This window comes from Notolepis coatsorum, assembly GCF_963971535.1.
Source record: "Notolepis coatsorum genome assembly, chromosome: 18".
Classification (NCBI taxonomy): Eukaryota; Metazoa; Chordata; class Actinopteri; order Aulopiformes; family Paralepididae; genus Notolepis; species Notolepis coatsorum.
The window spans coordinates 21,142,850-21,167,093 of NC_140182.1; the positions used below are offsets into that span (position 1 = coordinate 21,142,850).

The window sequence follows — 24,244 nt, forward strand, 5'->3', positions numbered from 1 at the left end:
TTCTTCAATCAAAATCATTCAAGAAATCTCAGTGTAAATTAGATTTGGTTTAAGAACACAAAGCACCAGGCGGCTGGGTGGCACAGCAGACATTGTGCTCGTCACCAACGCATGGGACACCGGTATCGAATCCGGCTGTCGGCGTTGCCTCCGGCTTGGGCCGGCCGCCATACTAACTCAATTGGCAGAGTTAGCGGGTGGGAAGTCGATGGGTGGTAATCTGGACGTTGTAAACAGCGACTCCTACAGGTCGGTTGGGGCGCCTGCACAGCAGAGACCGGAAAATGGCGGGGGCAGTGTGAGCCTCCTACACGTTACTCCTCGCCAAATGAGAGTCCGCGCTGGCAGGTGAAGAGATGCGACTGGCTGCCTACACATGTATCGGAGGGGACATGCGATTGGCTTCTATCCTCCCTACAACCGGCCAGTGGGGGGCACATGCGAGCAACGATCAAAAATAGAAAAAGTGGTAAAAGAAAAATATCTAAAAAAAAGAACACAAAGCACCCCTTTTCATACAGAGTCTTGATCAAAAGTGAAATTATAAACTGTTCTGAGCACGTATAATGTTGTCAAAAACTATTATATTCGTATGATACACTACATTTTTAAATGGTTCACATTACCCAGCTTACATCCAGCTTTTGCAAGTGAAAATACACAAACTACAAAATATTTTACAGCATTTATTAACAAAATATACAATAGAAAAAGTTGGCAAAAGCGAAACAAATATAGCACATTATTCTCCGTATTTAGAGTTCCTGATACAAATTCCAAAACATATAAAAAAGAAGTTTGACACCTGATGAGAAAAAAGCAAACAATATAGAAAATATTTTATATAAAAAAAAGGCACTGTAGGTCAATTCCACTGAAGCAAAATTCTTTCAAGTGGGCACTGGCCAGACAAAGTCATACATGGTTCTTTGGGATCGAAATACAGGCCTTTCACAGAATTGTTTAGAATGCGCATTTGTCCTCCATGTTATAAGAAGCCGTGGTTGCCATGTGTCGTGTAGATCACCAAAGATTTTTATAATTTGGCGTTTTATGTATAAGTCACAGTGGAACAGTAATAGAATGCTTTCCCAGTGTTTCACCTCCTCCATCACTGCACAGAAATTAGGCTATTTTTTTTCTTTTTTTTGGCAGCCACAGGCAGCCATGTTGAAAGAAATAACTACACAAACATTCAGAGGAAGGTCTCAATACAAACATGTGTCAAGTGGAGTAGTTCCCTCACTTTGCAGCATCGATTATTCTCCATCATATATTATGAAGACAGAGCCCCTGAGGGCAGCCTGTATGTAATACAGTGTTTACTAAATGAAGCCGGTGCTCACAGCAGAAGACTTCACAAGCTGGAGTCCCTTCTCGTTAAATCAGACCATGAATATAAAGGCCACTTGATATCGTGAATGATGTGAATTTACCGCCAAAAAAAATAAGTCTGTGCATCAAATTCCACAACAATGCATTTCTTTCTTTAAAATATACAAAAATACAATATTTTTTGTAGAAAAGAAAGAAATAGAAGTCAACACTTGACAACAAACAATAGCATAACAGGCAAATGTTGTGTACATACCAAAAAAATAAATAATTATCTTAAAATAAAAAAGGCGTCATCCACCACCATTTTCTCCTCTGCTTACAACAGCAGGGTCAACTGAAATCACCCAAATAAAAAGGAAACTGGAAGAAAAAGAAACAGTTTCCACCATCAATTTAAGTGAGCTAGAAAAAGAAGAATTCCCTTGACGGAGGAAAGCATTTTATTATCCTTTGACCCTCTGCCTTCATCCGCCATTTTGGGTCAGAGCAATGCATCTTCAAACCAAGCCAAATTACAACAAGATGGAGGTCAGCGTTTCAGACACCAAGTCAGTAGTCAAACATGTTTTCTCTCTCTCTCCCTTTCTCACACAACACACACACACACACAGAGGTGAAATCCCAGATAACCCTAGAAGATTCCTCACTCTCACTCTCACTCACACAGACACAGACTCTCCCTCCCTCCCCCCCCCCCCCCCCCACATCAGAACAGTCACAGTAATAGTCTTCAAAGTTAGTCACTCTTCAGTCTCGTCCCGTTGTCACTCTTCAGTTCTGTCCCGTTGTCACTCTTCAGTCCTGTCCCGTTGTCACTCTTCAGTTCTGTACCGTTGTCACTCTTCAGTCCTGTCCCGTTGTCACTCTTCAGTTCTGTACCGTTGTCACTCTTCAGTCCTGTCCCGTTGTTTCGCTCCCTCAGTTTCCGCCTGGCCAGATATCCGGTGCGCTGCAGACGGTTCATCCTGGCACCGAAGAATATGACCAGGTTGATGGGTACCAGCTTGGTGGTCAACCAACCCTGGGGGGGGGGGGGGGGAGAGATAGAGACATACAGGTTCAGCCTTCGCTGCTGCTGCCCCCTCCCTCTGGAATGCCCTCCCCAGCCATATCCGTGATGCAAACACCCTGACATCTTTTAAATCAGCCCTCAAAACTCACCTTTTCAATCTTGCTTTTGACCTCTAATTCTGTCTGTGTTATTTAATTTTTGTCATGTATTATTTTTGTTCTGTTTTTTTTGTTTTGCCATAGTTTGTCTCTCCTGCCCATGTAAAGCGTCTTTGAGCACCTGGAAAAGCGCTATATAAAATAGATGTATTATTATTATATACATGTATATATATATATACACACATACTGTACAAGACACAACCACTTCCCATAGACAAACACCATAGAACAAGGGCACCATTAAAAACAAACAAAAAGAAGATGAGAAAAAATAAATAATGATCATGATAAAGGGTTAATATTAGTATGGATATATTACGTGAATGACTTAAGTTGCAGCTATATTAATCCCCTTAGGATGGATCGGATGGAGAGAACCAATTTCCCTAACTATTGAGGGGCAGTGGGCAGCAGCCCATGCGGCCTCCGGGGCCCAACTCCAGCTGTAACGTTGGTACCTTGGTCAAGGGCAATGGCAGGAAACCTAGCATGCATGTCTTTTGGTGTGGAAGGAAACCCATGCAATGAAACTCCCCACAGAAAGGCCCCCCTGCTGGGGTTTGAACCCAGGACCTTGTATAGATACAGAGATCGTCTACTCTGTTGGCCCCCACTGCGCCAACTTGTCAACCCAGCAACCAATGCAGAACTACAGCTTTGACCAGTCTGAGGCTGACACCCATCTTCTTCTCTGCGTACACAGTTCTATGAGAGTCAGGCTGCAGTGGCCCTGTGGTCATTGATGCAGCCGACACCGATGCCTATGGCAGCGGTCATCTCGCAACAGCTGCCCGGTATGCTCTGTATCAGGAGAAAGCCGGAGACAAGTCTTCTGCCGTGGCCTGGTTATGAGGAGATGGCAGACTGTATGGTGCAGCCAGCTACACTGATAGCCTTGACCTCGAGGAGGAGGTGGTAGAGGAGCTCTTGGAGATGACATGACATGTTATCTATGGCGACAAGAAGAGTAGCACCATGGCTGAGGCCCGTGACACAAGGTGGAAGAGAATGAAGAACGCCACTCTGGCATCATGGCTGGGAGCTGGTGGGCGGTCGTTTCATTCTTAACCCGTTCAGGTTACAACTATTAAAGAGTGTATTTTGAAGTATAATTAGCTATCTTGTCATACTGTACATTCATCAATTATTTTACTGAGATCTTTATGAAGGTAGTTTGTTTAAAGTACAGCAGTACCATGGTAAAATTGGTTTTGACATTAAAAGTAAAAATGTTGCTCCGAGTCTACTGGGTCGCGGCCATCTTGGATTTCTGGGCAAAAATTATATCATAACGTAAAAATGTTGTCAGAATCGGAATCCTCATGGTCCACTTACACAGAAAAGTGTATTCATACATGATTCTAGGTGCTCTGGTTCAAAAGTAAATTTTTCAAGGTATTTTGGATTTGGCCCTCTGACAAAATGCCGGGATTTTTGGGAGGGACACGGGGGCTAAATATTTTATAAAAAAGGCCCATAGAAATCAAATCAATCATCAAAACATCTTAGCCAGAGAATGGTCACGGAATTGACGTTCTTGACCCAACTATTGCTGTGACGCAAACGTGCCGTGCCACTCCACCACCTACATTCCTGATTTCAATTACCATTAGGGACCTTACATTGAAAGTGTTTTAGTTGCAGAGTTTTATTAAACATGAGAAGAGAGCAGGAAGTGTAGTCGGTAGTTTGATTACATGTATTGAAACTTCTCCCAAACACTGTCCATCGGTAGTTTAGATTTAGTCAAACTACTCCCCAACACTGTCCATCTGTAGTTTAATTAGTTACATGTATTGAAACTTCTCCCAAACACTGTCCATCGGTAGTTTAGATTTAGTCAAACTACTCCCCAACACCGTCCATCGGTAGTTTAGATTTAGTCAAACTACTCCCCAATACTGTCCAACGGTAGTTTAATTACAATTTACAAGTAGTGAAACTTCTCCCCAATACTGGCTATCTGTAGTTTAATTAGATGTAGTGAAACTTCTCCCCAACACTGGCTATCTGTAGTTTAATTAGATGTAGTGAAACTTCTCCCCAACACTGGCTATCTGTAGTTTAATTAGATGTAGTGAAACTTCTCCAACACTGGCTATCTGTAGTTTAATTAGATGTAGTGAAACTTCTCCCCAACACTGGCTATCTGTAGTTTAATTAGATGTAGTGAAACTTCTCCAACACTGGCTATCTGTAGTTTAATTAGATGTAGTGAAACTTCTCCAACACTGGCTATCTGTAGTTTAATTAGATGTAGTGACACTTCTCCAATACTGGCTATCTGTAGTTTAATTAGATGTAGTGAAACTTCCCCAACACTGGCTATCTGTAGTTTAATTAGATGTAGTGAAACTTCTCCAACACTGGCTATCTGTAATTTAATTAGATGTAGTGAAACTTCTCCAACACTGGCTATCTGTAGTTTAATTAGATGTAGTGAAACTTCTCCAACACTGGCTATCTGTAGTTTAATTAGATGTAGTGAAACTTCTCCAACACTGGCTATCTGTAGTTTAATTAGATGTAGTGACACTTCTCCAACACTGGCTATCTGTAGTTTAATTAGATGTAGTGACACTTCTCCAACACTGGCTATCTGTAGTTTAATTAGATGTAGTGACACTTCTCCAACACTGGCTATCTGTAGTTTAATTAGATGTAGTGAAACTTCTCCAACACTGGCTATCTGTAGTTTAATTAGATGTAGTGAAACTTCTCCAACACTGGCTATCTGTAGTTTAATTAGATGTAGTGACACTGGCTATCTGTAGTTTAATTAGATGTAGTGAAACTTCTCCAACACTGGCTATCTGTAGTTTAATTAGATGTAGTGACACTTCTCCAACACTGGCTATCTGTAGTTTAATTAGATGTAGTGACACTTCTCCAACACTGGCTATCTGTAGTTTAATTAGATGTAGTGACACTTCTCCAACACTGGCTATCTGTAGTTTAATTAGATGTAGTGACACTTCTCCAACACTGGCTATCTGTAGTTTAATTAGATGTAGTGACACTTCTCCAACACTGGCTATCTGTAGTTTAATTAGATGTAGTGACACTTCTCCAACACTGGCTATCTGTAGTTTAATTAGATGTAGTGACACTTCTCCAACACTGGCTATCTGTAGTTTAATTAGATGTAGTGAAACTTCTCCAACACTGGCTATCTGTAGTTTAATTAGATGTAGTGAAACTTCTCCAACACTGGCTATCTGTAGTTTAATTAGATGTAGTGACACTTCTCCAACACTGGCTATCTGTAGTTTAATTAGATGTAGTGACACTTCTCCAATACTGGCCATCTGTAGTTTAATTAGATGTAGTGAAACTTCTCCAACACTGGCTATCTGTAGTTTAATTAGATGTAGTGAAACTTCTCCAACACTGGCTATCTGTAGTTTAATTAGATGTAGTGACACTTCTCCAATACTGGCTATCTGTAGTTTAATTAGATGTAGTGACACTTCTCCAACACTGGCTATCTGTAGTTTAATTAGATGTAGTGACACTTCTCCAACACTGGCTATCTGTAGTTTAATTAGATGTAGTGAAACTTCTCCAACACTGGCTATCTGTAGTTTAATTAGATGTAGTGAAACTTCTCCAACACTGGCTATCTGTAGTTTAATTAGATGTAGTGACACTTCTCCAATACTGGCTATCTGTAGTTTAATTAGATGTAGTGACACTTCTCCAACACTGGCTATCTGTAGTTTAATTAGATGTAGTGACACTTCTCCCCAACACTGGCTATCTGTAGTTTAATTAGATGTAGTGAAACTTCTCCCCAACACTGGCTATCTGTAGTTTAATTAGATGTAGTGACACTTCTCCAATACTGGCTATCTGTAGTTTAATTAGATGTAGTGAAACTTCTCCAACACTGGCTATCTGTAGTTTAATTAGATGTAGTGACACTTCTCCAACACTGGCTATCTGTAGTTTAATTAGATGTAGTGACACTTCTCCAACACTGGCTATCTGTAGTTTAATTAGATGTAGTGACACTTCTCCAATACTGGCTATCTGTAGTTTAATTAGATGTAGTGACACTTCTCCAATACTGGCTATCTGTAGTTTAATTAGATGTAGTGACACTTCTCCAATACTGGCTATCTGTAGTTTAATTAGATGTAGTGAAACTTCTCCAACACTGGCTATCTGTAGTTTAATTAGATGTAGTGAAACTTCTCCCCAACACTGGCTATCTGTAGTTTAATTAGATGTAGTGACACTTCTCCAACACTGGCTATCTGTAGTTTAATTAGATGTAGTGACACTTCTCTCCAACACTGGCTATCTGTAGTTTAATTAGATGTAGTGAAACTTCTCCAACACTGGCTATCTGTAGTTTAATTAGATGTAGTGACACTTCTCCCCAACACTGGCTATCTGTAGTTTAATTAGATGTAGTGACACTTCTCCCCAACACTGGCTATCTGTAGTTTAATTAGATGTAGTGACACTGGCTATCTGTAGTTTAATTAGATGTAGTGACATTATGTGCATCAGTGTTTGGCGGGTCCTCACCATAACAGCATGGGGGAAATAACCGTTGGTCTGGTCCTGTAGCCCCACGGTGCCGAGCTCCGCGGCCACATAGCGGTCCGGGGTGGGTTTGTCCAGGGTGGGCTTCTTGATACGAGTCATCTTGGTGACCACGAAGAAAGGGAGCACACTCTGGAGGGAGAAGAGAAGGAGAGATAAAGTCAAACGAAGGAGAAAAGAAAGAAAATGTATCATATACACAAGAGCATTGGCAGCAGGGTCAGGGGTCAAGTCTCTTTCCATAAAAAAATTCAATCAGGAAGTGGAATTTCAATGTTACATGACAACTAAAAAAGGTCAGCAAGAGAAACCTCAAAATCAAGCATACCTTGTGAACTTACAAAGTCAATTTCATATTTCTTTGTATTTTGCCCTGGTGTGTGAGATGGCCTAGTAGTGCAAGTTCATCCATGGTTTTCAAAAAGGTAAAACTGCAGTACACAGTCCAGCCACAAGAGGACCAACAACTACAGGGGTGCAACAAAAAGGCAAGGAAAGGGCTCGTGTGGAATGACAAATTATTGACAACACCTCTATTGAGCACTAGCCATAGTTCTAGGAAAGGATGAGCGAATAGGGAAGGAACAGCAAGTCTACAAGAGATTTAATTCTAAAAATGTGTTTTTACGATAACGAATTGCGTGTAGTAAAGGTTTTGTAAACCCAATTACTCTGGACAATTTGTAAACACATTTCTCTCCCTAAATTGCATAGAGTGTTTTTAAACATTAAAGCTACAATATACCCCAATTTATTCACACATATGATGCAATACGTCGTGACATCTCCTACGTTTAGCCTCCTTGCTGGGGTACTGGAAGAATATGAATCCAACTATAAGGGAAGGAATCTCCGTCTGCTTGTGTGTCCGTCCGACTGTCCTTTGCATATCCCGGGAACTGATCATGGAGGAGTGTCGAATATGGTGCCACTTGGTGGTACCAGAACAATGAACCTTACGTTTATGTTTGGAGGTTGTATCGCCCAGGACCCAAGGGAGTGCAGTGAGAAGTCGATTGAATGAGCAGTTTTCGAGAACGCTGCAAGCAGCTGTACCACGGGTGACTATAACACCGCAAGCAGCTGTACCACGGGTCACTACAACACCGCAAGCAGCTGTACCACGGGTCACTACAACACCGCAAGCAGCACTTCAGAGGGCCAAGCAATCAGCCCGCTCCGAACTGGCATGCCGAAGGTTCCGAAAGGCCACGTGCAAACGGGCATGTCCCCCGGCAATGCTGCAAGCAGCAATATCATAACGCTTTATAAAAACAGGGACATCAACAACATTGATTGATCATCATCAAATCACCCATCTCCTAGCAATACGCCCCTTTTCACAGCAGCTATTTTTTTTACTCATCATAGATGGGTAAACAAAGGTGTTCATTCTATATCTATGGTTACACCTTTGTCTAAGGGGCCAATTCCACACCAATAACATTCTAAAAAGCAAGAGAAAGCCCCTGTATGTATGCATGTACCGGTATGCATGTTAGGGCTGTCCCCGACTAAGGATTTGGATAGTAGACTATGATTGGCCAAAATTTGCCGTTAGTCGACCTATAAAAAAATAACAATAATAATAATATATATATATATATATATATATATATATATATATATATTTTATCATTCCATTTGGGCTGTGGGGGGTGCTTAATGTCTGAAGGAGTCGACTGAAGGCTTCTTGTCCTCTGCAAAAGCATGCAATTGGTCCACTGATGGATACATCTTGATATTTGTCTAGTCTAGTGTGTTCATCAGATGGGTGAAATCCTCTTTCAGTGCCACTGTGCCTGTTTTCGTAGGCAGTTAGCCTCTGGTATGCATGCCATTAGCGTTAGCCACGCTTCTATGCCTCTTTTCTTTTGGAAAGAATGATAAAAAAATAAAGATATATATATATATATATATATATATATATATATATACACACACCGGTATATATATATTTTTTTTTACTAAGAGGTTGGCAGTCGACTACGGCTCCCGTTCGACCGATTAGTCGACTAATAGGGGTCAGCCCTATTGCATGTTATGTACTGTATGTATGCATGTATTGGGTATCCCCCCAGACTCACCTGCACGATGATTCCTTGACTCCTGTATTCCTCCTGAAGACCACGGGAGAAGAAATCCACGAAAGCCTACAGCCAGAGGAAACATGCTGGAGTTAAAGGGTTAACACACACAGTTTGTTCCAGTGTTTCCCACACCGCTAAGTACATATACAAAAGGAGACGTATATTATGGCAAATCGGGGATTTGCCTAGATTTGGCAGTCGGAAATTTATTTTAGGCGCTGCAGTTATTGCAGTTTGTGATGTCATAGGAGGATAAATTAGCCTCCGAAAACCAAATTGCGTGCTCATCCAAAAATGTCATCATCGTTTACAAACCGTAAAAAAAAAAAAAGAGTATGCCCCCTTTCTTCATGTTAAGATTGTTTGTATGCCTAGTGTCCGTGGTTTTATCCTACATCTGTAAAACATCACACACCTTAGTAGAGGAGTAGACTGTGAGCAAGGGGACAGGGTACATTCCACTGGCAGAGGAGATGTTGAGAACCACTCCTTTGGACCTGAAGAGACAAAAATAAATACAGGAAAAGAAAACAGGCAGATTAAAAATCGGCTCTATTGTATGGAGTGTAGAAAGTATACACACACAGACACACCTTCAAATTACCATACTTGTGAGGACAGTGCATTGACTTTTTTTTCCCCATCGTCATTTAGTCTACACTTTTATCCATTTTGCTTTGCAAAGTTGTTTCGCTCTACTCTACCCCCCATACAAGTGTGATTGACAACTGTGGCAGCCCTGGCAGCTTCCCTGATTGGCAGGAAGCCAGTTCAGTTCAGTTATTTTTTATTTCGGGCTTTGGACACATAACAACGTCCATTCCATAAATCACCAAAGTTTTACCAGCTGCTATTGCAGCATTGTCCGAAAAGGGCTAGGGAGAAGCACTAGGCTCGTCAGGCCCTACCCCTGAAGACTTGAGTTTAATTTTTAATTTTTTTTTATTTACATACATACATAGTAGATACATATAGTACACATTTCAGTACACATTACAGTATAGTATACCCGCAGTATATAATAGCATATATAATAGTATATAGTACATACTACTATATACGTATAAACTTTTGGAAGGGATTACTGGTGATTAATGAAACTCTCACATCATCCTACTGGTCAGTAACAACCCCTCTATATTCTTTGTGAGAATTCAAACAAAACGTAAATTATAAGAAGTGACCTACAACAAGTTTAACCTTAACCTCTGACCCTATAAGCAGCGTTCAAGTCCACACAAAGAGTGAGTCGTCACAAATATAGCTATACTGTACATGTGTACACACCCAAATACACTGCAGACCAAACACACAATGATGTGCCCCACACACAGCAATGTTCCACACGCACACAGCAGTAAATCCAAAACACACTGTTGGTGGTGGCAGTGTGCGTTGCCATGGCAGCCTGTTGCTGCAGTGATGTAGTAGACTAGTGACGCTCCAGCCTCACATGGCACCAAATGTGCCTGTGCCGCCATTGGTCGGGAGGGGTCACATGGGAACAGTGCAGCCAATCGGGTGGGATGTGCAGTTTGTGTGAATTGAAAGCTTGTCAGCATTGTGAACAAAGGAGGAGAGAGAAGGAGGGATGTGAATATGGAAAGAACTGGTGAGCAGTGTTTATTAAAAAATTATCCCAGATAATAAATGTTGCGTGAGGGGGTTCTCCTCCCAGATTATAAAGGATGGGTGAGGGGGTTCTCCTCGCAGATTATAAAGGATAGGTGAGGGGGTTCTCCTCCCAGATTATAAAGGATGGGTGAGGGGGTTCTCCTCCCAGATTATAAAGGATGGGTGAGGGGGTTCTCCTCCCAGATTATAAAGGATGGGTGAGGGGGTTCTCCTCCCAGATTATAAAGGATGGGTGAGGGGGTTCTCCTCCCAGATTATAAAGGATAGGTGAGGGGGTTCTCCTCCCAGATTATAAAGGATAGGTGAGGGGGTTCTCCTCCCAGATTATAAAGGATGGGTGGGGGGGTTCTCCTCCCAGATTATAAAGGATAGGTGAGGGGGTTCTCCCAGATTATAAAGGATAGGTGAGGGGGTTCTCCTCCCAGATTATAAAGGATAGGTGGGGGGGTTCTCCTCCCAGATTATAAAGGATAGGTGAGGGGGTTCTCCCAGATTATAAAGGATAGGTGAGGGGGTTCTCCCAGATTATAAAGGATGGGTGAGGGGGTCCTCCTCCCAGATTATAAAGGATAGGTGAGGGGGTTCTCCCAGATTATAATAATAATAATACTACATCTATTTTATATAGCGCTTTTCCAGGTGCTCAAAGACGCTTTACATGGGTAGAAGAGACAAAAACTATGGCAAAACAAATAAAATCATGTTTGGCATCCCTCTCCAACCTCATAGCCCATCGTCTACACTTGCACTCTAATCTCCAATTCAAAAACGGTTTCCTTTGAGACCACGGTCATGTCACAAAAACAAAAATGTATGGCATTGAACTCACCTCTCCACCATCCTGGGCAGCACCAGACGGGTCATCTAGAAAATATATATAAACACAAGGTCAGTGGACTTGCAACAACCCTGTCACACAAAGCTGTACGAGCAATCAAGAGAGGGAGAGGAAGAGGGAGGTAGGGATGGACGGACAGAGGGGACAGAAGAAGAGGGATGGATGGACAGAATAAAAGGGATGGATGGACAGAATAAGAGAGGGATGGAGGGCGTGAGAAGAGGGAGTGTGAGAAGAGGGAGAAACAAATGTACAGAGAGGTGTGTGGGAGGGGAGCAGACTGCGTTGGTGTCGTCCACCGTTGCTTTGGGAACCAGAGAGAGAGAGAGGGAGAAAGAGAGAGAGAGAGAAGAGAGAGAGAGAGAGGGGTAAGAACAAAAATAGAGGGGGGGGGCTCATGGATACAATTTATGTGAAAATCGTTATAGAACATATTGTGCTGGAAATGCCCTCAACTTTTGAGAACACATTTTTTAAATAAGGAGGGGGGTAAACAATCTGGATTGTAAATGTTTTGATATATAAAAATGTAATTTTATGACAGATCTTTCCAAGAGTGCAAGAAACATACCTGACAGACAGACGTTATGTTGACGTTGACCATGTTTGTAATAAACTGAAATGAGAGCAAGAGAGAGATATTATAAGCCGATTATGAAGTTGCCAAGTGTGAATAAATATACATGGTAAATCTAGAGATGTCAACTCACGTTGTCCAGATCAGGGATATGAAGATAGTACTCTGGGTAGGAGTAGGACACGCCCACGTTGTTGACTGTTGTTAGACAAAGAAACAACAAAACAGTTAGGCCATCGTTTAGAAAATCTCCATTGGTTTGCTTGAGGGAAGAGGGTCTAATTGGGTCAAGATTTTAACCAACAGCAGACAAAAAAAATAAACTGACATTTATATTTTATGGGCATTACAACCACCACAACGTGTGAGTGGGAAAGTGCATATATTACCATAAAGAAATACTTCTAAAATAAAAGATTATAGTCTCTGGACTCACAATGGCAATAAGAGTTAGGCGGTCTGCCGATACTATACTGTGGAATTTCTCTAGTAAAGAAAATTATAATAAATTGTACACCAATGTGGACTTGACGCCACGCAGTGGACTAAATATAATCCCAACTCTCCAGATTCCAGTAACAACCTCAAATGTCACACCAGTCTGGGCATACCGACCTCTGAATCACGGGGCATACCGACCTCTGAATCACGGGGCATACCGACCTCTGCATCACGGGGCATACAGACCTCTGAATCACAGCGCATACCGACCTCTGAATCACAGGGCATACAGACTTCTGAATCACAGGGCATAACGACCTCTGAATCACAGCGCATACCGACCTCTGAATCACAGCGCATACGACCTGTGAATCACAGGGCATACCGACCTCTGAATCACAGCGCATACCGACCTCTGAATCACAGCGCATACGACCTGTGAATCACAGGGCATACAGACCTCTGAATCACAGCGCACACAGACCTCTGAATCACAGCGCATACCGACCTCTGAGACACTGGTATGTACTTTTTTTTTATTCCCTCTTTCTCCGATTTTTTTCTCCGTTTTCTCCCCGTCCCAATTTAGTCGTTGTGCCAATTCCCCCCCCTCCCCTACCTGGTTGTTGTGCGCATGTTCTCTTACTGGTCGGTACAAGGGAACCCTGAAGTCATCCGCACGCTTGCGGCGACAGCCAGTGACTTTTTTCACCTGGCAGCGACGACTCCCATTGGTGAAGTGTAACGCGTGGGAGGTCACGCTGCCTTCATCAAGTCCTGCCTCCGCTGAACAAGCGCCCAGACCCGACCTGTAGGCGTCGCTGTCCACAACGCCAGATTCCCACCCATGACTTGCCCTCCCCCTAACCCAGCCAAATGGGTTAGTATAGCGATCAGCCCAAGCCCCAAGCAATGCCGACTCAGGGAGTCGAGACCGCAGCCACTTGCATTGGTGACGAGCGCAATCTCCGCTACGCCACCTGACCGCCTCACTGGTAAGAATTTTCAGATGACTTATTAAAAAGTATCATGGTATTTCCATCATAACGATTCCACTGTATTCCGTGGTTGTAAAAAAATTAAATCGCCAAACAAACATTACTGCCTCCATAGCCCTGATGTAGAGTCCTAGCCCTGATGTAGAGTACTAGCCCTGATGTAGAGTACCAACCCTGATGTAGAGCCATGGCCCTGATGTAGAGTACTAGCTCTGATGTAGAGTACTAGCCCTGATGTAGAGTACTAGCCCTGATGTAGAGCCATGGCCCTGATGTAGAGTACTAGCCCTGATGTAGAGTACTAGCTCTGATGTAGAGTACTAGCCCTGATGTAGAGTACTAGCCCTGATGTAGAGTACTAGCCCTGATGTAGAGTACTAGCCCTGATGTAGAGGACTAGCCCTGATGTAGAGTACTAGCCCTGATGTAGAGTACTAGACCTGATGTAGAGTACTAGCTCTGATGTAGAGTCATGGCCCTGATGTAGAGTACTAGCCCTGATGTAGAGTACTAGCCCTGATGTAGAGTACTAGACCTGATGTAGAGTACTAGCTCTGATGTAGAGTACTGGCTCTGATGTAGAGTACTGGCTCTGATGTAGAGTACTAGCCCTGATGTAGAGTCATGGCCCTGATGTAGAGTACTAGCCCTGATGTAGAGTACTAGACCTGATGTAGAGTACTAGACCTGATGTAGAGTACTAGCCCTGATGTAGAGTACTAGCCCTGATGTAGAGTACTAGCCCTGATGTAGAGTACTAGCCCTGATGTAGAGTACTAGCTCTGATGTAGAGTACTAGCTCTGATGTAGAGTACTAGCCCTGATGTAGAGTACTGGCCCTGATGTAGAGTACTGGCCCTGATGTAGAGTACTAGCTCTGATGTAGAGTACTAGCCCTGATGTAGAGTACTGGCCCTGATGTAGAGTACTAGCCCTGATGTAGAGTACTGGCCCTGATGTAGAGTACTAGCCCTGATGTAGAGTACTGGCCCTGATGTAGAGTACTAGCCCTGATGTAGAGTACTGGCCCTGATGTAGAGTACTAGCCCTGATGTAGAGTACTAGCCCTGATGTAGAGTACTAGCCCTGATGTAGAGTACTAGCCCTGATGTAGAGTACTAGCTCTGATGTAGAGTACTAGCCCTGATGTAGAGTACTAGCCCTGATGTAGAGTACTAGCCCTGATGTAGAGTACTAGCCCTGATGTAGAGTCCTAGCCCTGATGTAGAGCCATGGCCCTGATGTAGAGTACTAGCCCTGATGTAGAGTACTAGCTCTGATGTAGAGTACCAGCCCTGATGTAGAGTACCAGCCCTGATGTAGAGTACTAGCCCTGATGTAGAGTACTAGCCCTGATGTAGAGTACTAGCCCTGATGAAGAGCCATGATAGCGCTGATGAATACTTCTAGCCCTGATTAAGTCCTAGCCCGGATGAAGAGCCATAGCACTGATGAATACTGCTGGCCCATATGAAGGCAGCATGGACTGCTGAAACATTGGTTTGGTGATTTTTGTTTTGAAACTGTGCGGCAACTATTCTATTTTGAAGTGAAACTGAGCCCCGTTAGCCAGCACCTCACCAATACAGGTGTGCCTTTTAAAATGAATTATACCATGGTATTATATCAGTTCAATAGCAGTAGCCTATAGTGAGCAGTGACTTTTACCACGGGAGGGTCGTCAAAGAGAAGCCCCCTATTCTCGGTCCTCGCTCCACAATGGTGGAACGAACTTCCCACCAGTCAGGACAGCCGAAACCCGACCAATCTTTCACCGTCAACTAAAGACACTTCTTCAATCAATATTTGAAATGAAAAGATTTAAAAAAAACACACCAACCTTCTTACTGTCCTCTACTGTCATGCACTCTTCCTAATATACTAACATACACTCGACACTGCAGGACTAAGTTTGAACACTTTGATGAACATTGTTACTCAGCTGATAAGAGTTGTGCCCTTCCTGCTGACTTGTCGTACAAAACTTGTAAGTCGCTTTGGATAAAAGAGTCAGCTAAAAGACAAAATGAATAGGCAATCGTTTTGCCTATTCAAATGAATAGTAACCCAGTGAACCCAAATGAACCCAAATGAACAGTAACAAGACGAAAGTCTCTCAGGTCTGCATCCTCTTAACAATTGTATGTATTGAGCTGTACTGTACTGTACCCATTCTGCAATCTGTTAATAAACTTTTCAATCAATCAATCAATCAATCAATTCAATCAATCAATCAAAACCCGAATCCTTCAACAGTCGTCTGCTTGCTTTACATAGTAGACAGTTCATGTGGCATTAGGTTTGCTGAGTGTACGTCAACATGGGGACATGTGCCTATAAACTACTTAGTCACCGAGCTAAGTCATAAGAACCTTCCTCACAATCACAGGAACCTTCCTCACAATCACAAGAACCTTCCTCACAATCACAAGAACCTTCCTCACAATCACAAGAACCTTCCTCACAATCACAAGAACCTTCCTCAATCATAAGAACCTTCCTCACAATATAAGGCAGCGACAGTTGGCACCTTGCATGGTGTGAATGTGCGAGTGAATGGGTGAATGTGAGGCATACTGTAAGTTGTAAAGAGATTTGTATAAAAGCGCTATGCACTGCGCTATACACAGGTCAGCCCTTGGGGTAGAGGAGAGGAGGTCATTAATCGGCATGCATGCGATGCATGTATGCGATTCGTCTCTGCGATTAACCCATCCCGTCGTCCTTCCCCCCCAAGGGCAGCCGGGAGCAGACAGGCGCAACGTGAGCCGCGCCAGGGGACCAATCCAAGTGCTCCTGTCCGTCTTCGTCAAGGACGCCACAGCGTTAGCGATCTTGTTGTTGTGCATGTTTTTCCATTGGGTTTATCTTATCGGGGGGGGAAACCCTTGCGAGCACGGGGAGAACATGCAAACTCCACAAAGAAAGGCCTGGGAGATACCCCACCTGGGTAACTGGCATCATGGAAACCTGGTACCCAAGTGGGAATCGAACCCTGGACCTTCTTGCTGTGAGGCGACAGTGTTTAACCACTACACCACCGTGCCGCTTCAGTGTAGCGATGGGAAAGGCCAGATGCAACAAACAAGTCCTCCTTACCCAGAACACCAATTTCCAGTCCGGCCAGCCCTTCCTCGATCTTAGAGTAGATGTCTGACCGTCCAAAGTCCACCGCAATGGTCTTAGTCTCTACCTTATATTGCTCTTCTGTGGAAAGACAAGAGATAGAAATACAGAGAGAAAGAGGGAGAGAGTGATGAAAGGAATATACCGTGATGGGTTAGTTCAGTGGTTTACAAAACGTCTGGATCTCAAGGATCCCCAAATAAATTTACATTAGGCAAAGGGCTAGACAGATTGTCCTTGTACCGTTTGGTGCAATGTGACCAAGACAAATTCTATTAATAATAGGCTACATTTATCTCTTGGCAAAAACAGTGATTTCTTGATTCAGACACTCACAAAGGTTCAGGACAACATTGCAAATCTCCACAACCTTTTTAAGTAAGATGTCACACACACACATACTGTATACACAAACACACACATATGAACCTGCACACCACACATTTCTAACACACGTTGTCACAAGTCAACCATTGCAACAGCTCAGTACATGGACCGGTGACCGAGTGATTCTCTCTTTTGACCGAGTGATTCTCTCTTTTGACCCGCCCTTGCACATTCTCCTAAAACATCTATTTTTGGCTTCTTAAAAAAAATACATCTGAATGAATCTAGCACCAAAAGTATCACTTGCCAACTCCCAACAGGAGGGGGCGCTGTGTACTAACAAATAAGCCCGGAAAGCCCCTCTGTCTTCCACCTGTTGCTGCAATTACAATGTATTGCCCAAAAGAGACTGGTTTGTGTGACGGTGGCAGTGAGGAGAGGGCACGAGAAAGACTCACAACTTAAAGAAAAACAAAGTTGTGAGTCAGTAGTAGTGAAAGAGGAGTGGTGAAACGGAAAGAGAGAGAGAGAGATGAGTGGTGAAACGGAAAGAGAGATGAGTGGTGAAACAGAAAGAGAGAGAGAGATGAGTGGTGAAACGGAAAGAGAGAGATAGATGAGTGGTGAAACGGAAAGAGAGAGAGATGAGTGGTGAAACGGAAAGAGAGAGAGATGAGTGGTGACACGGAAAGAGAGAGAGATGAGTGGTGAAACGGAAGAGAGAGAGAGATGAGTGGTGAAACGGAAGAGAGAGAGAGATGAGTGGTGAAACGGAAAGAGAGAGAGAGATGAGTGGTGAAACGGAAAGAGAGAGATAGATGAGTGGTGAAACGGAAAGAGAGAGATGAGTGGTGAAACGGAAAGAGAGAGAGATGAGTGGTGACACGGAAAGAGAAAGAGAGATGAGTGGTGAAACGGAAGAGAGAGAGAGAGATGAGTGGTGAAACGGAAAGAGAGAGAGAGAGAGATGAGTGGTGAAACGGAGAGAGAGAGAGAGATGAGTGGTGAAACGGAAAGAGAGAGAGAGAGATGAGTGGTGAAACGGAAAGAGAGAGAGAGATGAGTGGTGAAACAGAAAGAGAGTATCGGTATACAATTTTGGTATACAAACTTAAAACATTCTGTGGGTCCACAAAATCGCACCAGACTTTATACCTGAAGTTTGAGTTTTACTTCTCTGATGATAGCTGGCTTTATGAGAGTAGCTCATGTTCACAAATCTTTCCTGGGCCATGGGAATAAGTGGATGTCCGATATTATCGGCCGATATTGGCATTAAAATGTGATATCGGAAAATATCGGTATCGGTTTTCAAAAAATATATATATATTTTTTTTACATTTCTATAACCTTTATTTACCCAGGCAAGCAAGTAAGAACAAATTCTGATTTTATTTATTGTCAAAAGTATGCATAATGTTGTGTTAATTCCACAACAAGAGATATGTAATGTTAATTACCTGAAATTATTCAGTTTTTTGGGGGGGAAACCCTGCATATATCGGTATCGGTTGATATCGGTATCGGAAATTAAGAGTTGGACAATATCGGTATATCGGTAAAAAAGCCAATATCGAGCATCCCTAAATAACACATTGGAATTATTAATTCGGGTGACGTTTGTTTTTAGCTCCTTTTAGTACCACTTGGGCAGGGCAGTTTGGATACATTTTAATTTTTTTATTATTAAATGGCATTATATTATTGTATGATTAACTTCCCCCACCCCATATCCTGGGGACATCTGTTTTTTTTTTTTTTTTATCCACTTTTTATCCCCATTTTCTATTTTTCTCCCATCCCAATTTCGTGTTTCCAATTCTTCCCTCCCCTGTCTTGAATGTTGCTAGACTATGCCTCCCACTGGTCGGCTGTAGTGAGGATAGAAGCCTTGCATCACGTGTCCCCTCCGGTACACGAGGAGGCAGCCTGTCGCATCTTTTCACCGCAGCAGCTCGAACTCAGTGGCGAGGAGTAACGCGTGGGAGGCTCACGCTGCCCCCGATACTTCCCGTTTCCTCCGCACCGGCAACACCCAACCGACCTGTAGGAGTCGCTGTCCACAACGTCCAATCCAATTTCCCACCCTCTAACACTGCCAATTGTGTTGGTATGACGGCCGGCCAAGCTGGTAGCAACGCCGAGAGCTGGGCTCGATACCAGCATATCCTGCGTTAGTGGCGAGCGCCTTGCCCACTGCGCCACTCAGCCGCCCTGGTGACATATAGTTTTGAAATAGAACTTCATATGTGGACAATAATATTCCAATTTCTTCTGCTACAGGATATAAGCCCCCTCATTGATGCCAGATAAGTAGTGTAATGGGGGGGGGGGTTGCATGTCAAAAGCCTGCCCATACACACATCCTTATCAGCCCACTCACTGTGCTCACAAGCCAAAAAAGCTTTCCATGACACACAAACACGCACGCTTGCTTACCAAGTGACTTGGCTACGTCATCCAGTTTGTCCTGGGAGCGACTGATCAGCATCATCGCAAATCCTCTACGAGCAAACTACGAGACAATGGAGAAAAGGGACATTTAGTACACACAGTCACAGACACAACTACAAGACAATGGAGAAAAAAGGACATTTAGTACACACAGACACAACTACAAGACAATAGAGGAAAAGGACATTTAGTACACACGGACACAACTACAAGACAATGGAGGAAAGGGGACAATGAAAACATTGACAAGCTGCAACAAGTCAATCGGGAGTCCCAGTAGTACCGTTATCTATAGTATTATGTACCTGGCCAACTTGGCGTTGAGACAACAACAGAATGAGTCAAAAGGGTTCTACATGACTACTGTATAAATATGCAGACAGTGGGAGACCACGTTAGTAGGGCCCAGACACATGGCAAAGCAGTCCATGTTCAACATGGCCTTGTTAGCTTGGTATTACCTCATGTATGCCTTGTTAGCTTGGTATTACCTCATGTATGCCTTGTTAGCTTGGTATTACCTCATGTATGCCTCGTTACACACTTTAGAACACCTAAACACACATTTATTCGTAAATAATTTGCACTACAACCCATACCTCATTACACCTTACTGTAAATTGTACCTAAATTGTACCTCATCCCATTTCTGCTTTGCACTATATAGTATATTGTATGGTAACTCAGTTACTTCTACTCTGCATTGAACATTGTACATACTGAACACTTGTGCCTACGTACGTGACTTCTATTTTATACTTGCTATACTTATTTTATTTTATACTTACCTATTTTTGTCTAGCACAGTCTGGAGCGTAACAGAAAGAAGCATTTTGTATAAAAGTATTCTGTACTTCTGTATGACAACTAATAAAGAAACTTGAACTTGAAACTTAGCTTGGTATTAGGCTACCTCTCGTATATGCCTCGTTAGCTTGGTATTAGCACTCCTACTGTATATATGCCTTGTTAGCTTGGTATTAGCACTCCTACTGTATATATGCCTTGTTAGCTTGGTATTAGCACTCCTACTGTATATATGCCTTGTTAGCTTGGTATTAGCACTCCTACTGTATATATGCCTTGTTAGCTTGGTATTAGCACTCCTACTGTATATATGCCTTGTTAGCTTGGTATTACCACTCCTACTGTATATATGCCTTGTTAGCTTGGTATATTACCACTCCTACTGTATATATGCCTTGTTATCTTGGTATTAGCACTCCTACTGTATATATGCCTTGTTAGCTTGGTATTACCACTCCTACTGTATATATGCCTTGTTAGCTTGGTATTAGCACTCCTACTGTATATATGCCTTGTTATCTTGGTATTAGCACTCCTACTGTATATATGCCTTGTTAGCTTGGTATTACCACTCCTACTGTATATATGCCTTGTTAGCTTGGTATTACCACTCCTACTGTATATATGCCTTGTTAGCTTGGTATTAGCACTCCTACTGTATATATGCCTTGTTATCTTGGTATTACCACTCCTACTGTATATATGCCTTGTTATCTTGGTATTACCACTCCTACTGTATATATGCCTTGTTAGCTTGGTATTAGCACTCCTACTGTATATATGCTTTGTTAGCTTGGTATTAGCACTCCTACTGTATATATGCCTTGTTAGCTTGGTATTAGCACTCCTACTGTATATATGCCTTGTTAGCTTGGTATTAGCACTCCTACTGTATATATGCCTTGTTAGCTTGGTATTACCACTTCTACTGTATATATGCCTTGTTAGCTTGGTATTAGCACTCCTACTGTATATATGCCTTGTTAGCTTGGTATTAGCACTCCTACTGTATATATGCCTTGTTAGCTTGGTATTACCACTTCTACTGTATATATGCCTTGTTAGCTTGGTATTAGCACTCCTACTGTATATATGCCTTGTTAGCTTGGTATTAGCACTCCTACTGTATATATGCCTTGTTAGCTTGGTATTAGCACTCCTACTGTATATATGCCTTGTTAGCTTGGTATTAGCACTCCTACTGTATATATGCCTTGTTAGCTTGGTATTACCACTTCTACTGTATATATGCCTTGTTAGCTTGGTATTAGCACTCCTACTGTATATATGCCTTGTTAGCTTGGTATTAGCACTCCTACTGTATATATGCCTTGTTAGCTTGGTATTACCACTTCTACTGTATATATGCCTTGTTAGCTTGGTATTAGCACTCCTACTGTATATATGCCTTGTTAGCTTGGTATTACCACTCCTACTGTATATATGCCTTGTTAGCTTGGTATTAGCACTCCTACTGTATATATGCCTTGTTAGCTTGGTATTACCACTTCTACTGTATATATGCCTTGTTAGCTTGGTATTAGCACTCCTACTGTATATATGCCTTGTTAGCTTGGTATTAGCACTCCTACTGTATATATGCCTTGTTAGCTTGGTATTACCACTTCTACTGTATATATGCCTTGTTAGCTTGGTATTAGCACTCCTACTGTATATATGCCTTGTTAGCTTGGTATTACCACTCCTACTGTATATATGCCTTGTTAGCTTGGTATTACCACTTCTACTGTATATATGCCTTGTTAGCTTGGTATTACCACTTCTATTGTATATATGCCTTGTTAGCTTGGTATTACCACTTCTATTGTATATATGCCTTGTTAGCTTGGTATTACCACGTCTACTGTATATATGCCTTGTTAGCTTGGTATTACCACTTCTACTGTATATATGCCTTGTTAGCTTGGTATTACCACTCCTACTGTATGCCTTGTTAGCTTGGTATTACCACGTCTACTGTATATATGCCTTGTTAGCTTGGTATTACCACTCCTACTGTATGCCTTGTTAGCTTGGTATTACCACTCCTACTGTATGCCTTGTTGCTTGATATTACCACTCCTACTGTATATATGCCTTGTTAGCTTGGTATTAGCACTCCTACTGTATATATGCCTTGTTAGCTTGATATTACCACTCGTATATTATGCCTTGCTAGCAGTTTGTATTTAAGTGTGCATATGGGAGTATTTTCAACATTAATAGGCCTATAAAAGCTCTCCCAACCATGGCATGTGTGAGCGAACACGCTGCAAGCGTAAGCTTGAGAGAGTCAGAGCTTTTTTGTCAAGGAAATTAAATAGATAAGGGTTCAGGAACCTCACCTCCTCCGCATAAGATTTACCAATTCCATCCGTGGCTCCCGTCACAACTGGAGAGAGAGAGAGACAGAGGAGGGGGTGGGAGACAAGGTCATTATAGGTTCTCCGTATTAAGACACTTGAAATGAACTATATGGACTTTAACATAGTACATGGTTGGCTGATGGGTAGTAACATGTTGGCTGATGGGTAGTGACATGTTGGCTGATGGGTAGTAACATGTTGGCTGGTGGGTAGTAACATGTTGGCTGGTGGGTAGTAACATGTTGGCTGATGGGTAGTGACATGTTGGCTGATGGGTAGTAACATGTTGGCTGGTGGGTAGTAACATGTTGGCTGGTGGGTAGTGACATGTTGGCTGATGGGTAGTAACATGTTGGCTGGTGGGTAGTGACATGTTGGCTGGTGGGTAGTGACATGTTGGCTGATGGGTAGTAACATGTTGGCTGATGGGTAGTAACATGTTGGCTGATGGGTAGTAACATGTTAGATGGTGGGTAGTAACATGTTGGCTGATGGGTAGTAACATGTTGGCTGGTGGGTAGTAACATGTTGGCTGATGGGTAGTAACATGTTGGCTGGTGGGTAGTAACATGTTAGATGGTGGGTAGTAACATGTTGGCTGATGGGTAGTAACATGTTGGCTGGTGGGTAGTAACATGTTAGATGGTGGGTAGTAACATGTTGGCTGATGGGTAGTAACATGTTGGCTGGTGGGTAGTGACATGTTGGCTGATGGGTAGTGACATGTTGGCTGATGGGTAGTAACATGTTGGCTGATGGGTAGTAACATGTTGGCTGGTGGGTAGTGACATGTTAGATGGTGGGTAGTAACATGTTGGCTGGTGGGTAGTAACATGTTGGCTGATGGGTAGTAACATGTTGGCTGATGGGTAGTAACATGTTGGCTGGTGGGTAGTGACATGTTAGATGGTGGGTAGTAACATGTTGGCTGGTGGGTAGTAACATGTTGGCTGGTGGGTAGTAACATGTTGGCTGATGGGTAGTAACATGTTGGCTGATGGGTAGTGACATGTTAGATGGTGGGTAGTAACATGTTGGCTGGTGGGTAGTAACATGTTGGCTGGTGGGTAGTGACATGTTAGATGGTGGGTAGTAACATGTTGGCTGGTGGGTAGTAACATGTTGGCTGGTGGGTAGTAACATGTTGGCTGGTGGGTAGTAACATGTTGGCTGATGGGTAGTAACATGTTGGCTGATGGGTAGTGACATGTTGGCTGGTGGGTAGTAACATGTTGGCTGATGGGTAGTAACATGTTGGCTGGTGGGTAGTGACATGTTGGCTGATGGGTAGTGACATGTTGGCTGATGGGTAGTGACATGTTGGCTGGTGGGTAGTAACATGTTGGCTGATGGGTAGTGACATGTTGGCTGATGGGTAGTAACATGTTGGCTGGTGGGTAGTGACATGTTGGCTGGTGGGTAGTAACATGTTGGCTGGTGGGTAGTAACATGTTGGCTGATGGGTAGTAACATGTTGGCTGATGGGTAGTAACATGTTGGCTGGTGGGTAGTAACATGTT

The 24,244-nt window shown here is 42.8% G+C and overlaps 1 protein-coding gene across 1 annotated transcript in view; it reads right to left on the reverse strand.

Moving 5' to 3' along the window:
- Positions 1-673: 673 nt before the first annotated feature.
- hsd17b12a (hydroxysteroid (17-beta) dehydrogenase 12a) overlaps positions 674-24,244 on the reverse strand; it is a 54,148-nt gene continuing 30,577 nt past the window's right edge. The window contains exons 2-11 of the mRNA XM_084335610.1: positions 22,704-22,750; positions 19,537-19,612; positions 16,744-16,851; positions 12,339-12,403; positions 12,200-12,244; positions 11,620-11,654; positions 9,571-9,652; positions 9,153-9,218; positions 7,048-7,197; positions 674-2,359 (exon numbers count right to left, since the gene is read on the reverse strand). Coding sequence (XP_084191736.1) covers positions 2,075-2,359; positions 7,048-7,197; positions 9,153-9,218; positions 9,571-9,652; positions 11,620-11,654; positions 12,200-12,244; positions 12,339-12,403; positions 16,744-16,851; positions 19,537-19,612; positions 22,704-22,750 — 959 coding nt within the window. The 3' untranslated portion in view covers positions 674-2,074. The remainder of the gene's footprint in view (positions 2,360-7,047; positions 7,198-9,152; positions 9,219-9,570; positions 9,653-11,619; positions 11,655-12,199; positions 12,245-12,338; positions 12,404-16,743; positions 16,852-19,536; positions 19,613-22,703; positions 22,751-24,244) is intronic.